Raw genomic sequence first — 14,448 nt, 5'->3', positions numbered from 1 at the left:
TATCTCCTTTTCTAGAAAAAAAGGAGGGATTTTGGTGAAACCCAGCCATGTTTAGCTTGACTTTTCTCAGGAACGGAGGCACGTAGAAACAAACGGTTTGTGGTCATTTGAAGCATAAAGTTAAACCTTTCAATTGAGCCACAGTATGTGTTGGTGGCAATAATATAGAATACACTGTGGCTCTACATAAAAAGTCAAAAATGGTCTAAATTGCCGGTACACTTGACTAAAACTTTGGAAAGGAGCGCGGCACTCAATGAGTTAAGAAAAAAAGTCCAAATTCTCAGATTTCAGCTTCTTAAATGTGAATATTTCTGGTTTCTTTGTTCCTTTATGACAATAATCTGAGTCTCTCTTTGGTTTGTGGACAAAACAAGACATTAGAGGACGTCATCTTGTGGTTTTTAGAAACACTGATTGATATTTAACATTTTATTGACCAAACAACTAATCGATTGATCGTTTAAATAATCGATAATGAAAATAATCGTTAGTTGCAGCCTTAGACACATGTAAACACCGGATCGGATGAGATCATATCACATGTAAACAGTTAATAAGACTCATTCTGAATGAACCTGTTGAACATGTCGCCCCCTCGGCCGCCATGAGGCCGCCAGCGTATTGATTGTTGGATTATTGGAAACGTACCACCACATGTCGATGTTTATTTCACATCGTGCGTCTCTGTGTTTTCCAGCTCTGCTCATGACGCCATGCTGACGGTCGCCTCCTGGTTGCCGCGGTGATCTGCTGCCTGGTGGACGGACGGACGTCGTCATGGCGGAGCTGCCCATCGCCCCGGGGCAGGTCTACATCGAGGTGGAGTACGACTACGAGTACAAGTCCAAGGAGCGGCTGATCTCCATCCGGCAGGGCGAGTGCTACCTGCTGGTGAAGAAGAGCAACGAGGACTGGTGGCAGGTGCGGAGGGAGGAGGGCAGCAAGGCCTTCTACGTGCCGGCGCAGTACGTCCGCGAGGTCCGCAAGGCGCTGATGCCGCCGCCCAAACACATCCCGCTGCATCCGCCCACCGCTGCTGCCTCCTCCTCCTCCTCCTCCCACGGCGGTTCGCTCTGGGTGAAGCCGACCAGCCTGGACCTGGGACACCACGACCACGAGAACACGCACAGACACGAGTCCAGCTACCGCCGCTCGCCATCGTCTCAGGCCGCTGCCGCCGCCGCCGCCTCGGGGCACGCTGCCAGCCCGCCGATCCACCGCCGGGACAGCAACCACCACCACCACCACCAGCAGCAGCAGCAGCAGCAGCAGCCCACCACGCCTATGGACTACGACTACGACCACGAGGCCCACGCCGCGGGCGGAGGAGGAGGAGCCCCCCCCGGCGTCCACAGAGGAGGACACGGCGGCGGCGGCTCGCTGCCTCGGACCCGCGCTCGGTCCCCGGACATGGCCCGGGCGCCGCTGGACGTGGACGGCAGCAGCAGCACGCAGCACTGTGACTCCGCCGGGGAGGAGAGGCCCACCAACGACTCAGAGTCCGGGGACGAACTGAGCAGCTCGTCCACCGAACACCTGCAGGTAAACGTCACACACACACTTTTCAGTTCAAACTTCTTTTATCTGGGTTGAGATTCTGCTTGTTTATAAAAAAGAGAAACTGCTGCACGGACAAAAAACAGACAGAAACAAAGAAAGACCCACAGAAATCTAAGAAGTACAGTGGGATGGTGCAGAAGATAAAACATCAAGACAATAGAAACACTGAGACAATAAGAAACAGTGTAATAGGTCAAATCAATGTGCAAGAAGAAGAATGTGAGCTAATAAGCAGAAGACTGTGCAAAAATTAGCCAAACATACATCCATTCAAGTAAAGTGCTTTTGCTTCTCATCTTTGCTTGTTAATGAGCTTAATGGATCGAGGTACGAATGAATGTTTGAACCTGTTTACAGAGGGGAACCCTGTACCTCCGTCCTATTTCTAAAACACAAAACCTGTGTCTTCACTCAGGCTGCAGGATCGTAGGTTCTCACCTCTTCCCGATACAGTCGCCATGTTTCAATCCCAATAAAACTGAGTCATGTAAACACGTCGATTGGAAGATTTCAATCCAAACAGGCTCATTTAGGAAAGATTTCCGATCAAGATGGGTGATTTTTTGGGATCTAGATCCATGTAAAGAGTTAATCTGATCAGAGTACTAGTCTCTGCCTCTGACCTTTTATCCACTGGCTCCTGGCTTTTGGTGGTGGAAGGGAAGCAAAATGAACCGTTGCTGTTATGTGAGGGTCCTGCTGTGGCTGAGCCCCTCACATATAGCAGGACAAGTATAAACTGCTGTGGCTGCAGCTAAATTAAAGAGTAAACCAGAAACAAAAGTAACGTTTGCAGCACACGATGTAGATCCATGTTGATCAGAGAGGAGGCAACAGGCCACGTACAAGAGAGAAGGTGAGGTGTGTTTGGTTAGAGAAAATAAACTTGGCTAGTGTTCAATAGTCTTCTTCTACCCTCGTTGTTTTATTATAGCACATTATAGGCGACAGTGAGTTTGACTCTTTCTGCTGGTCGATGCTGATTCGCTGCCACTCAGAGTTTCTGTTGCAGCTCCACAGAGCCGACGGCAGCTTTTCTCTTTTCTCTTTTGGTCCGTGAGCTCGGTCACTGGGGGTGTTTGTCCCTGAGCTCGTTAGCTCGGTCCGCCGCTGAACAAAAGCCAGTGAGAAAATAGAAACCGGGTCTGTGTGTGTGTGTGTGTGTGTGTGTGTGGCGGCGCTGCCACTGGGTGTGTAGACCTCTCTTTTGTGTCTGTGTGTGTGTGTGTGGCTGCAGGGAGGAGGTTAGAGTTGTGTTCAAGTTACACGTACATGTATAAGAGACTGGGACCTTTTTTCTCTGGGAGTTTGTGGAGATTTGACCTAAATACCAACATTAATATGTGTCACACAGAGAAATTCTGCCAATTTTTCCCTGTTAGAAGGTTTTTCTCTGGAGTTTTTCCTCAGTCAATGTAGTGATGAGGCTGGGTCAAGACCTTAGACAAATAGAATTGCCATTGCCTTCCATAGCAAACGACTGTACGTACAGAGTTATTTGTGTTGGGACATGTGAGATTCACATTCGCTTTTGCACAGTTGTATTTTAGATGCATGTTGCCCTATGATTTTTACATTGAATCACTCATAAAGCTGTTTAAAAATGCATTTATTCCTTCAGATGTGGCGTGAAGAAGGTCACAATGACTGAAAGCTTGCAATATGTTGATATACGCACAGTGTTTTGAGTGTGCGGTTGCTACTTTTTTGTTTTCTAAGTTTCGGATGTGGCGTAAAAATGTACAAAAGAAACAATTAGATTAGATAGACACTGTTGTTCGATGGAGTATTAGGGCCACATTGAGAAAATTATTTTTTTCACAGACTTTAAGTGGCAATTTAATGAGTAAAAAGTCATAAATTAACAGGAAAAAAGTGGTAATTGTACCAGTAAACGGATACGGTAAGCTGTTCTGGTTCTGTATGTGGAATAGATGCATTTCCTTGCATATTGTTTTAAGTTCAAAGTATTTCCTTGTGTGTGAAACCTATACTGAAGCACAACTTCACGAAAAGCTCCACGGCCTCATTTTAACAACTTTCCTCCTCTAAAACAACAGGATAAAATATTATGACTTTATTCTTGTAAAACTATGACTTTATTCCCAATGTGGCCCTAATACTCCGTCGTACTGCTGCACTAAAATATAAGTTTCCTTTCTTTCTGCTGGCGCTGATCTTTGTTTTCCTTTCGGACTGTTTCTGTGCAGCCAAAACAAAGTGAACGGAGACAAACGTTAGCGCTGATACGTCACCCGATGACACAAGTTTGTTAAAGGTTATCTGAAAGTGAACATGCACGCTGTCTGAGTGAAAGCTGCTCAGTCTACAGTCGTTCTCCCTCCTTCCCTCCTTCCCTCCTTCCCTCCTTCCCTCCCTCCTTCCTTCCTCCCTGTGTGTTGTTGTTGTTGTGCGCTGTGTCAATGGCAGGAGAAAAGGTCAAAGCTGTCAAAGTTGTCGAGCTCGTTTTGGTTTGTTACCTATACAACCAGTCCAGCTTCGTCTCAGAGTGAGCGATGTGTGATTTCTCTCATAGTCTGAGTCACTTGATCCAGAAGTGTAATTATATCACGGTGAGGTTGATCTGGTTCTCCCTCATTCACTCACTCACTCACTCACTCACTGGCTGTTTCACATTTCACTATCAGAACTCCTCAAACAAACCGCTCTGCATCAGGTGTCGTTGGACTAAAGACACAAACTGCAGTAGAAGTATAAAGTAAAGAGTAGTACTAGTTAAAAAGATCAAAGCCTGCTGCTGCTGCTCGGATCAGTTTAAGTTGTTTAGTCGTAGTTGAGCGGTTTTAAAACTCTCTCTCACTTTTCATTTGACTTTGATAGACCACATTAAAACCGAAGGTAAAATAGTTTTAATTTGATAGTAGGGCTGCCCCCGTCCAAAGATTTTTGTCGACCAATAGTCGTCGTCATTTGGCGCGATTAGTCGACTAATCGCTACTAGTAAACGTGCAAAATCGGTAATTGACCGCCATCACCACTCACACATTTCATACACAGTTCAGCCACAAAGATTTTGATTTTGACAAGGCATTGCTCCAAATGTTTTTTTTTTTTTTTTTTGTGACCAATCAACCAATTAAATTTTGGTCGATTAATGACTTCTCGGTCAACTATCTGGGGTCAGCCCTGTTTGACAGTACAAAAAGTATTTATCTATCCAGGGGATCTAGTCGGGAAAAGTGGTGGAAACAGCTGTTGAATGTGCCAGAGACGTCTGATGTGGAGACATGGTACATTTTTACAATTTGGATTTGATGATTTCTGTTTATTTTGGGGCCCAGTGACTGTGTTGATAAATTAGGTTTAAGTGAAAAAAGAATTATCAGATCATATAGATGAAAAAGAAAAAATACCAAGCATGGGCATGTTAAACATTATTTATATGGTATATAAAGGCAAAATCAAAAGTATTCAGAAACCAAACAGTCTCAGACCCCTAAAGGTTAAAGGGATAGTTCAACATTTTGGCAAATTGGCCCATTGCCATAATCGCTATAGTCATAGCAGTAGGTTCGTTACCTTTAATTGTCGGTGCAAGCTATTTTTAGAACGGCGGAGCAGAGTCGTGAGCTGCTCAGAGCTACGCTACGGAGGCTCGTGGGATTTCTTGGTCTCCCTCATCAAACTCATCAAATACACAATCCAACAACTCCACAACACTCTGGTGGACAAGTTGTGACCTGGACATTCACCACGCTATGAGATAATAACACAACGTTACCAGACAGAGTTGTTTTAGAGGGAAATTCATGCAAAATCGCTGATGCGCGTTGCGTTCAGGGACAGTTTTTCAGCATGCAGTCTCTGTATTTACCCTGTATTTACCTCGAAAATGGCTCTGTTTCGTAACGTTCCATTATTATCTCATAGCGTGGTGAATGTGCAGGTCACAACTTGTCCACGAAAACGTTTTGGAGTTTTGGGATTTTGTATTTGATGAGTTTGATGAGGGAAACCAAGAAATCCCATGAGCCTCCGTAGCGTAGCTCTGAGCAGCTCACGGCTCTGCTCCGCCGTTCTAAAAATAGCTTGCACCGACAATTAAAGGTAACAAACCTACTGCTATGACTATAGGGATTATGGCAATGGGCCAAATTGCCAAAATGTTGAACTATCCCTTTAAGTTTTAGAAGTTGTTTTAGTGGTTTGAATGTGCTCGTTGTGATACTGCACCACGGCAAAGAGAGGATGTGATGCGGTGATGCTCATCGTTCTCTGCTGCTGCTGCTTCTTCATTGATCCGCTGGTGTTTGCTCAGGTGGATCGACACGGTGCAGGTGAAGGTGGGCGACGGTGATGATGTGACAGTTTGTTTTTCCTCTCTCTCTCTCTCTCCTGGCTTCATGCTGCTGGTGGTAACAGCTCAGGTGTGAGTCAGGACGTCCTCTGCTCCCACGTTTTCTCTGCTACTCAGCAACTTTCCTTTTTCAAGGGGAAGATGGAAAGAGAGAATTAAAGCAGGACGGGGTTGACCAGTCCTTAGGGCTGCAACTAACGATTGTTGTAAATAATTAATCGATTAGTCGTAAGTTGTAAAAATTCTAAAAAATAAATATAAAATAAAAATTTTTTAGAAGAAAGTGGTAAAATTTATCAAAAAAAAGTACAAAAAAAAAATTGTAGAAAAAGTGTTGACATTTAGAAAAATAAAAAAATAAGAAGAAAAGTTGCTAAATTTCTCAAAAAAAGTTTAGAAATTGTAGAAAAAGTGGTGACATTTCTAGTAAAAAAAATAAAAAGGAAAAGATAAGTACATAAATAATAAGAAAAGTTGTTAAATTTCTAAAAAAAAAAAAAAGGAAAAAAATTCTCGAAAGTGGCAAAATTTCAAGAAAAAGTTGGGGACCCCCTTGAACCCTCTGAAGGACCCCTGGGGGTCCCCGAACCCCACTTTGAGAACCACTGTATTAGTGTAACAACAGGTCTGTCAGACTGTAGCAGTTCCCTGCACACGGACCAACACAACGCAGCGGAGCGGAGCGGTGTCGGTGTGTTTGTGTTTGAGGCGGCCGCCGCCCTCAGCTCCTCCTGATAAGACACTGAGGTCAGAGCTGTTACTGTGGTGAAGTCTCCTCTCCTGCAGAGCTGCAGCACCACTCCTCCTCCTCCTCCTCCTCCTCCTCCTCACCATGCAGCCTCTTATCTGCTGCTGCGCTGGGCCGTGCACCGTCGGCCCACTTTGTCACTACTTGTCTGACTGGTCCACTTTCAACACGCCACCACGGCCGTCCCATCTCGCTCCAGGCTTCATTCCTTACAACTCTGTGGATCGAGTCTGGTTTACACTCACTGTGTCAATGTGCCATCACCTCCCTGCTTTATATCTCACACAGTCACAGGGGATGATGTAAAGCAGTGGTTCTCAACTGGTGGGTCGCGGACCCGTTCTGGATGGGTCGCGGACTGCTGGTCAAAAAAGTAAATAATATTTAATGCACATCTGATGTTGGACATGTCTTTTATTTTGAAAAAGAACTTATTTTGAAAGGCACACGAGACACGTGAACACATGCAGTTGTAATGGTCCTCCTCACTTTCTTATTATTTGCTCCATTTGCTCTGAATGCAAAGATATCAGTTTCTTATTAATGTGGCCTGAATGCAGTGAAAATACCTTGTTTTGTTTTGTGCGTCTTTATTTTGTGCAATTTGATATTTATTCACTTTTGTGATCATGCTCTGAATGCAGAGATGCATTAGAAGTCAAATATATCGTTTTGTTGGTCTCCATTTTGTGCAGTTTGATATTTTTTTATTCACTTCCGTACATGCAGTTGTCATGGTCCTCCTCAGTTTCATTCATGTGCCCTGAAATGCACTTTGCTCAATAAAGAGCAAAATGAGTTTTTAAAGGCTTTAAGAAAAATTCTTGGTTTGAATTCTATAAAAGTGGGTCGCGACTTAATGACCATGGGAGAATGTGGAGCCCAGAGTGAGACGAGTTGAGAACCCCTGATGTAAAGATTATTACCAATGTCTCGATCTCATTGTCATTTGCTGACGAGTCTTTGTTTGTTTTATCTCCAGTTCATTATCACAGCTTATTGGCTGCTCAGTCCCTCTGTTCTGCTCTACAATATTCAGTGTCTTTCTGAGTAAACTTTGTGAACTTGTTCCTGTTATGACCGAGGTGATGATGAGTTTGCAAAAAAATCACAATTTAGCCAGTCAGCTCGTTCACAGCTTTTTCTTCTCTGTCGAATCAAACACCTGAGAACAAAAAGCTCAGGGAGGCGATTTATTCTGTGATCAAAAGGACAAACGTCTGCGCCAACCTTCCTCCTCCTCCTCTTCTTCTTCTTCTTCTTCAAAGAAGAATAATAGCATTTTGCTGTGAAGTGGCTCCAGGAAACGTTGAGATATTTTGTGTGAAAATGCTTCAGGAAGTGTTGAGTTTGAGTTTTTGCTGAAAGTTCATTTCAGTTCGGTTCAGGCCGGGTCAGGGTTTAGCCGAGGTTAGGTCTGGTTGTTCGGGGTTAGGAAGCTGAAACACATCAGACAAAGTTATAAAGAAAGAATAAGAATAAGAATAGAAACGGTGCACGTTTGAAAACTGTTTTATTTGATTTTATTTTACAGTAAGTTAGCAGCTGAGATCGGACACTGGAGCCACTGGAGCAGATGTTTCCCTCCAGCCACTGAGTATAATGGTTGTCAGGGCCTCAGTGTGTTTTAATTTGCTGCCTCGCTGCACCGCTTCGTCCTCTTCCTCCTCGTCATCATCATCATCATCATCTCTCCTCGCTCCAGGATCATAATAATCCAGCAGCACTCGTGAGAAACACTCAGCGTACGTCCAATTCACCGTTACCTGCTGTGTGTGTAAGAACTCGGTGTAATTAGTTTTAGGAAATGAACACCGACTCTCACTTTTTCCCTCCTCCTCCCTCTCCTGTCATGTGCGTTAATCTTTGGATACATTTACAGGGGAAGTATAAAAATATTTGGACCTCTACAGTTCAGTCTGAGCTGCACAAAGATCATATTTAAAAAACAGCTGGAGAAAATAAAGTCTTAATACACTTGAATTTACAGAATCCAAGACACTACTTTGTGTACTACTATAGACAAAACACATGTTCATCCTGACGAAACGCGACAAAACAGATCATACTCAGACTTTGTTGAATGTATTGAATGAGTTAAAGAGGAACTATGCAAGATATTTTACCTTACATTTTGGCAATTTGGTCCATTGCCATAATCCCTATAGTCATAGCAGTAGGTTCGTTACCTTTAATTGTCGGTGCAAGCTATTTCTAGAACGGCGGAGCAGAGCCGTGAGCTGCTCAGAGCTACGCTACGGAGGCTCATGGGATTTCTTGGTTTCCCTCATCAAACTCATCAAATACACAATCCAACAACTCCACAACGCTCTGGTGGACAAGTTGTGAGCTGCACATTCACCACGCTATGAGATGATAACAGAACGTTACCAGACAGAGTTGTTTTAGAGGGAAATTCATGCAAAACCGCTGATGCACGTTGCCTTCAGGGACAGTCTTTCATCAAGCAGTCTCTGTAACGTTGTGTTATTATCTCATAGCGTGGTGAATGTGCAGGTCACAACTTGTCCACCAGAGCGTTGTGGAGTTGTTGGATTGTGTATTTGATGAGTTTGATGAGGGAAACCAAGAAATCCCATTAGCCTCCGTAGCGTAGCTCTGAGCAGCTCGTGGCTCTGCTCCGCCGTTCTAAAAATAGCTTGCACTGACAAATGAAGGTAACGAACCTACTGCTATGACTACAGGGATTATGATAATGGGCCAATTTGCCAAAAATAAATGTTGAACTCTCCCTTTAAACTAAAAAAGTCTACAGGTACTTTAACCTAATGGAAGCTTCCCCGCTGTATTTAAACTCTAAACATTAGAAGTGGATTAAATGTTGTCAGGAAGTTGTGTCAGTCTAAATATTACGATTGGTGATGATTTTTAACTGGTGTGTTTCAGCCGCAGTGTACGAAGGACCCACAGTAGTCGACCATTGTTGTTGTTACGTCCACAGACTGTAACATCTATCGGTGTGTCTGAGGTTACAGGTTCAGTGTTTCCCTTGGCCTTTTTTGCAAGCATAATTTCTGATTTAGGCTCCAAACTAACTTATATAGACGTGTAAGGGGGCTCGCGGTAGGAACGGTAGGGGAGACACTGAGGTTAGAGCGAGCGGTGGGGGGTATGGCGTCATCGTTTCACAAAAGATCCGTTTTGGGTGACAACATGAAAACGCTGCGGTGGCGTTTTCAGATTTTCCAACTCTGGGACCCGTTACCCGTTTTCACCCCCCGTAAAAAAAAAAAAAAATGCATGCAGATTCACTGAAACGTGTTTCCATGTGGACGGGCTCTGTGACTGTGCTGTGTGAAGGAGTTGTGTGTGTGTGTTAGTCTGTAATTTAGAAAAATAAAGTTTTTTTTAAAAGAGCTGTAATTACCAAGAAAGTTTTTTTTTCCTTTACACTGTTTTTAGCTTCAACTTGGAAACTAAACCCCCCCCCACCCCCCAACCCTCTCCTCCTCCTCTGTATGATTGTGACCCCGGCTGAACCGCCATCGCTCTCTCTCTGACGGCTGCAATCAACTAAAACCTCTTAACGACTCTCCGCAGGATGATTGATTGATTGGAGGAAACACTTCCTCATTTCTTTGATTACTTACTCAGACAGGAAGTGGAGTTATGGCAGACAGGGTGTGTGTGTGTGTGTGTGTTTTTGTTTTTTGTGTGTTTGTGCTCGTGCTTATGTTGCATATTATACCAGATAATAATAATAAGTAATATATTCATCCTGTTGCTCAGCCGCTCGCTATCCACACACACTCAATCATCTCTGTTCATTAATTCCCGTTATTAAAAGACACACACATGAGCAGACACATTTTGTTCACACACACACACACACACACACACACAGGCAGACACAGACACACACAGTGGGTTAATAGCAGCTCAGCCATCTGCACTGCTGCTAATTCTGCTTTCTGCTTTTATTGTATCACATGTTGGCAGCAGCAGCAGTTCAGAGGAGTTAAATCACACACAACATGTTGTTTTCACACGGCAAGAATCTGCTGTGGAGAAAGTTTCCTGTGTGTTTTTTTTTCCCTCTTCCCTTGTTTTGTTGCTGCTGCTGCTGCTGGATAATGAACGACAACACTGCGACAATTAAAGGCCGCTTTGCTTTGCTCAGCGGCGCTGTGACGTCGACTGTTGACAGAAGGGGAGTGTAAGTGACGACGAGCTATGAATACACTCTTCACCACCGTCACCACCACCGCTGCTGCTGCTGCTGCTGTCGTCCTCCACATGTTGTTTCTTTTTTCTTTTGTTTGTATTCCTTTCTTTTTCTTCTTCTTATCTCCCTCCGTCATGTTTCCTGCCAGATTGTTTTGTTTTATTTCGGGTTTACAAGCGGCGGCGGCGGCGGCGGCCTTCTGTCACAAACCCACGTCCTCTCCCATCTGGGTCGGTGTTCAGCAGCCAACCTGATGACGGAGACGGTCCGGCAGCACAAAGGACACGCTGGCGTCGTGTTTTTATTATTAACAATCAATTAGTCTCCTTGTTATTAAACTAGAGAGAGTTTTCTTGGTTCTTTGAGTCATTGTTGTCAAAAATGTCAAAAAAAGACAATATACTGTAGAATATGAAGAGGCGGAAACCAGAACCTTTGGGCGTGCAGCAATACCAAAACTATTTTAAATGTAATAAAGTCAATAACATAATAATTTGCCAATAATGTAATAAAATGCTTGAGTCAATAACGTTAATACCTTTTGAAAACGTAATGTAATAACTGGTTATTATAATGTCAAAAGTTGTTTTAACTGGGCCAATAACGTATTATATATCTTATTACATACATTTTATTACATTACTGGCTTTACTACATTTAAAGTAGAGGTAAATTCATGTAAAACCGCTGATGCACGTTGCCTTCAGGGACAGTTTTTCATCAACAGTCTCTGCATTTCCCTCTAAAACAACTCTGTCTGGTAACGTTGTGTTATTATCTCATTGCGTTGTGAATGTGCAGCTCACAACTTGTCCACCAGAGCGTTGTGGAGTTGTTGGATTGTGTATTTGATGAGGGAAACCAAGAAATCCCATGAGTCTCCGTAGCGTAGCTCCGAGCAGCTCACGACTCTGCTCCGCCGTTCTAAAAATAGCTTGCACCGTCAATTAAAGGTAACGAACCTACTGCTAATATGGCAATGGGCCAATTTGCCAAAATGTTGAACTATCCCTTTAAATTATTAAGATGCAGACAGAGGGTGAGGAAGCAGGAGAACGTCGAGTCTGTGGTCGTGTCTGTTTTCTCTGCTCATCGCCCATGTTACCAAGCAAACCCTCAGGGGTTCATAGTGCTGTTCTGTACTCTTGTCAACCTGGGACACACACAGACGAACACACACACACACACACACACACACACACACACACACACACACACACACACACACACACACACACACACACACACACACACACACACACACAGGGCTTCAGGCAGTCTGGCAGCCGACCCACAGCTTTGCAGTGTGTTTGGCTGTTGTGTAACAGAGCAGGGCTCAAGCCGGGTTTGACACCCGCACTGTGTTTCTCTCTCTCTCTCTCTTTTCCTTCCTTTTCCTTTCTTCATTTTAAATTCCTCCACTCCTCCTCCTCCTCTTCCTCTCTTCTGTATATCTGACTTCATTGGTTTCTACTGTACTGTAGCTCTGACATTTTTAACAACCAAACACTGTAAAAAAAAACATGAGACAAGCTTCCTAAAACACAAGCGTCGTGACATTAGACACATTTTATTTCGTCCTTTAGCTGCACAACAGATATTCTTACACTGCAGGACATTAGTCTGTGGATGTGTCATGATGTGGCACATTTTTTACAACTCAGACAGGAAGTGTTTTTGGCTAATCCAGTGATTCAGCTACCTGTGCAATCATGGACGTATACTTACTTCATCCCCGCTGCACAGACGGTAAAACCGTTATTGCCTAAATCTGTCCTGTTTGATTGCCAATGCAACCACAGACTTTATAGAGGTGGGGCCGCCTACAGCTGCTCCCTTAACGGAGTCATATGCTATTATGTTTATTGTGAGGATCCCCATTAGCTGTGTTGTAGACTAGAGCGCTGCTACTGGGGTCCACATTTAAAAAACAGAACATTTAAAACATACATTTACAATCACAACATGTATAAGACAAGACGAGTCAACAAAAACTTAAATTAAATCTTCACAACAGGTATGAATCATCATCCTAAATCAAAGAACCCGTTCTATCAAAATGAGTCGGATGTCGCAACGTTCTATTTTTAGATAATCAGCTGATAACGTGGAAAACCCATAGAAAATCAAAAAACATTTTTTACCCTAATTTAAAAGCAATGACATTCAAAAACAATCTCCCAAAGTTTCACAGTCCAGATAATTGAGAAAAGGCACGAAAATGATGATTAAAGTTGACTTGCAACTTAAACCCTCTGAAAATGAGCGTTGCGTCGGTGCAAAATATGAAATATCTCCTGAACCGTTCATGATAGAGACGAGCTGTAAACTGCATCTGAATCGCGGGATTCTCCGCTTTCCGACGGTCATTGAATGGTGCCTCTGTGACGAGCAGGGATGGGTACAGAAACAGATGCTAAACCGAGTAGCATCGACGCTAACAGAGCGTAGCATCGATGCTAAACCGAACGTAGCATCGATGCTAAACCGAACGTACACGCTTGCACATGTTTTACAAAACGTCAACAAAACATGACAACTTCTGAACCGTTTATGATAGAGACGAGCTGTAAAAAGCATCTGAATTGTGAGATTCTCTGCTTTCCGAGGGTCATTGAATGGTGCATCTATGACAACAAGGGACCGTATAGGGTGCGTGTAATCATGTTGTACAGGAACAGATGCACTTTAACTGCAATTTTCTCAGATTTTAGAACTGAATAAGAGAGTGAAAGATCGTAATTCAAATGGCCACATCACGAAAACCATCAAATGTATGACTCTGACTAGGGTATCATTTTAAAGCTTATTTTCTAATCTTTCCATTGATACCAAAATCTCAACTTTGAAATTTGGGTCACTGTGACTCATTCTGATGGATCGGGTCACATATATAAGACACTAAAATAAAGAGGCAAAACAAATCAAAGTGACAACAACAAGAAAACCTACTTAAACCTGCGGATATTAACGGAGTAATATTAACACGACATAAACCTTTGCTCTGTTGTGTAAATTTTCCACTTTTATTGTCTTTCAATTGACCTTTTTCTGCCTCAGATCAGTGCAACAGAACTGTATTTAAGGTGGATCGGTCAAATCATCGCGGTCTGATCCACTTCCACAGATCAGTATTAATCCGATATTGATCCAGTGTCAGTGTGTCAGATTATTGCGTCCTTTAATACCGTCACTGACAGAGAGAGAGAGAGAGAGAGAGAGAGAGAGAGGACCCAGAGGAGTCTAACGAGATCTCGCTGCTGCTGCTGCTGCTTCCAGGAGATCTGCAGCTTTCACGCTAAAACCACCGTAGAGTTTGATCAGAGCGACGCCGATCAAGACGTTATGACGAGGAGGAGGAAGAAGGTTTAACCCTCCTGTTGACCCAATCTGTTCCCTTCCTTCTTTTCTTCCTTTCTCCCTTCCTTCTTTCCACCTTACCTTCTTTCCTTCTTTCCCTTTGTCCTCATTTCTTCTTCCTTCCTCTTTTGATCCAATTGACCTGATCTGTTCCCTCCTTCCATCTTTCTTTCCATCCTTTTTCCCTTCTTCCTTCCTTTTTCTTCCTCCCTTGAATGAATCTGTTCCCTCCCTGCATCTTTCTTTCCTTCCTTTTCCCCTTCCTCTCTCCTC

At 43.5% G+C, this 14,448-nt stretch overlaps 1 protein-coding gene across 6 annotated transcripts in view; it reads left to right on the top strand.

Annotated features, from left to right (window-relative positions):
- LOC311000281 (rho GTPase-activating protein 12-like) overlaps window positions 1-14,448 on the top strand; it is a 92,096-nt gene that overhangs the window by 12,083 nt on the left and 65,565 nt on the right. For all 6 annotated transcript variants that reach the window (XM_083990956.1, XM_083990955.1, XM_083990954.1 and 3 more), the window contains exon 2: window positions 701-1,545. In XM_083990956.1, the coding sequence (XP_083847082.1) occupies window positions 781-1,545 (765 nt within the window). In that variant the 5' untranslated portion in view covers window positions 701-780. The remainder of the gene's footprint in view (window positions 1-700; window positions 1,546-14,448) is intronic.

The sequence above is a fragment of the Trachurus trachurus genome, assembly GCF_905171665.1.
Source record: "Trachurus trachurus genome assembly, chromosome: 17".
Classification (NCBI taxonomy): Eukaryota; Metazoa; Chordata; class Actinopteri; order Carangiformes; family Carangidae; genus Trachurus; species Trachurus trachurus.
The sequence above is the reverse complement of the archived record's forward strand: the minus strand, read 5'-3'. Positions and strand labels throughout refer to the sequence as shown.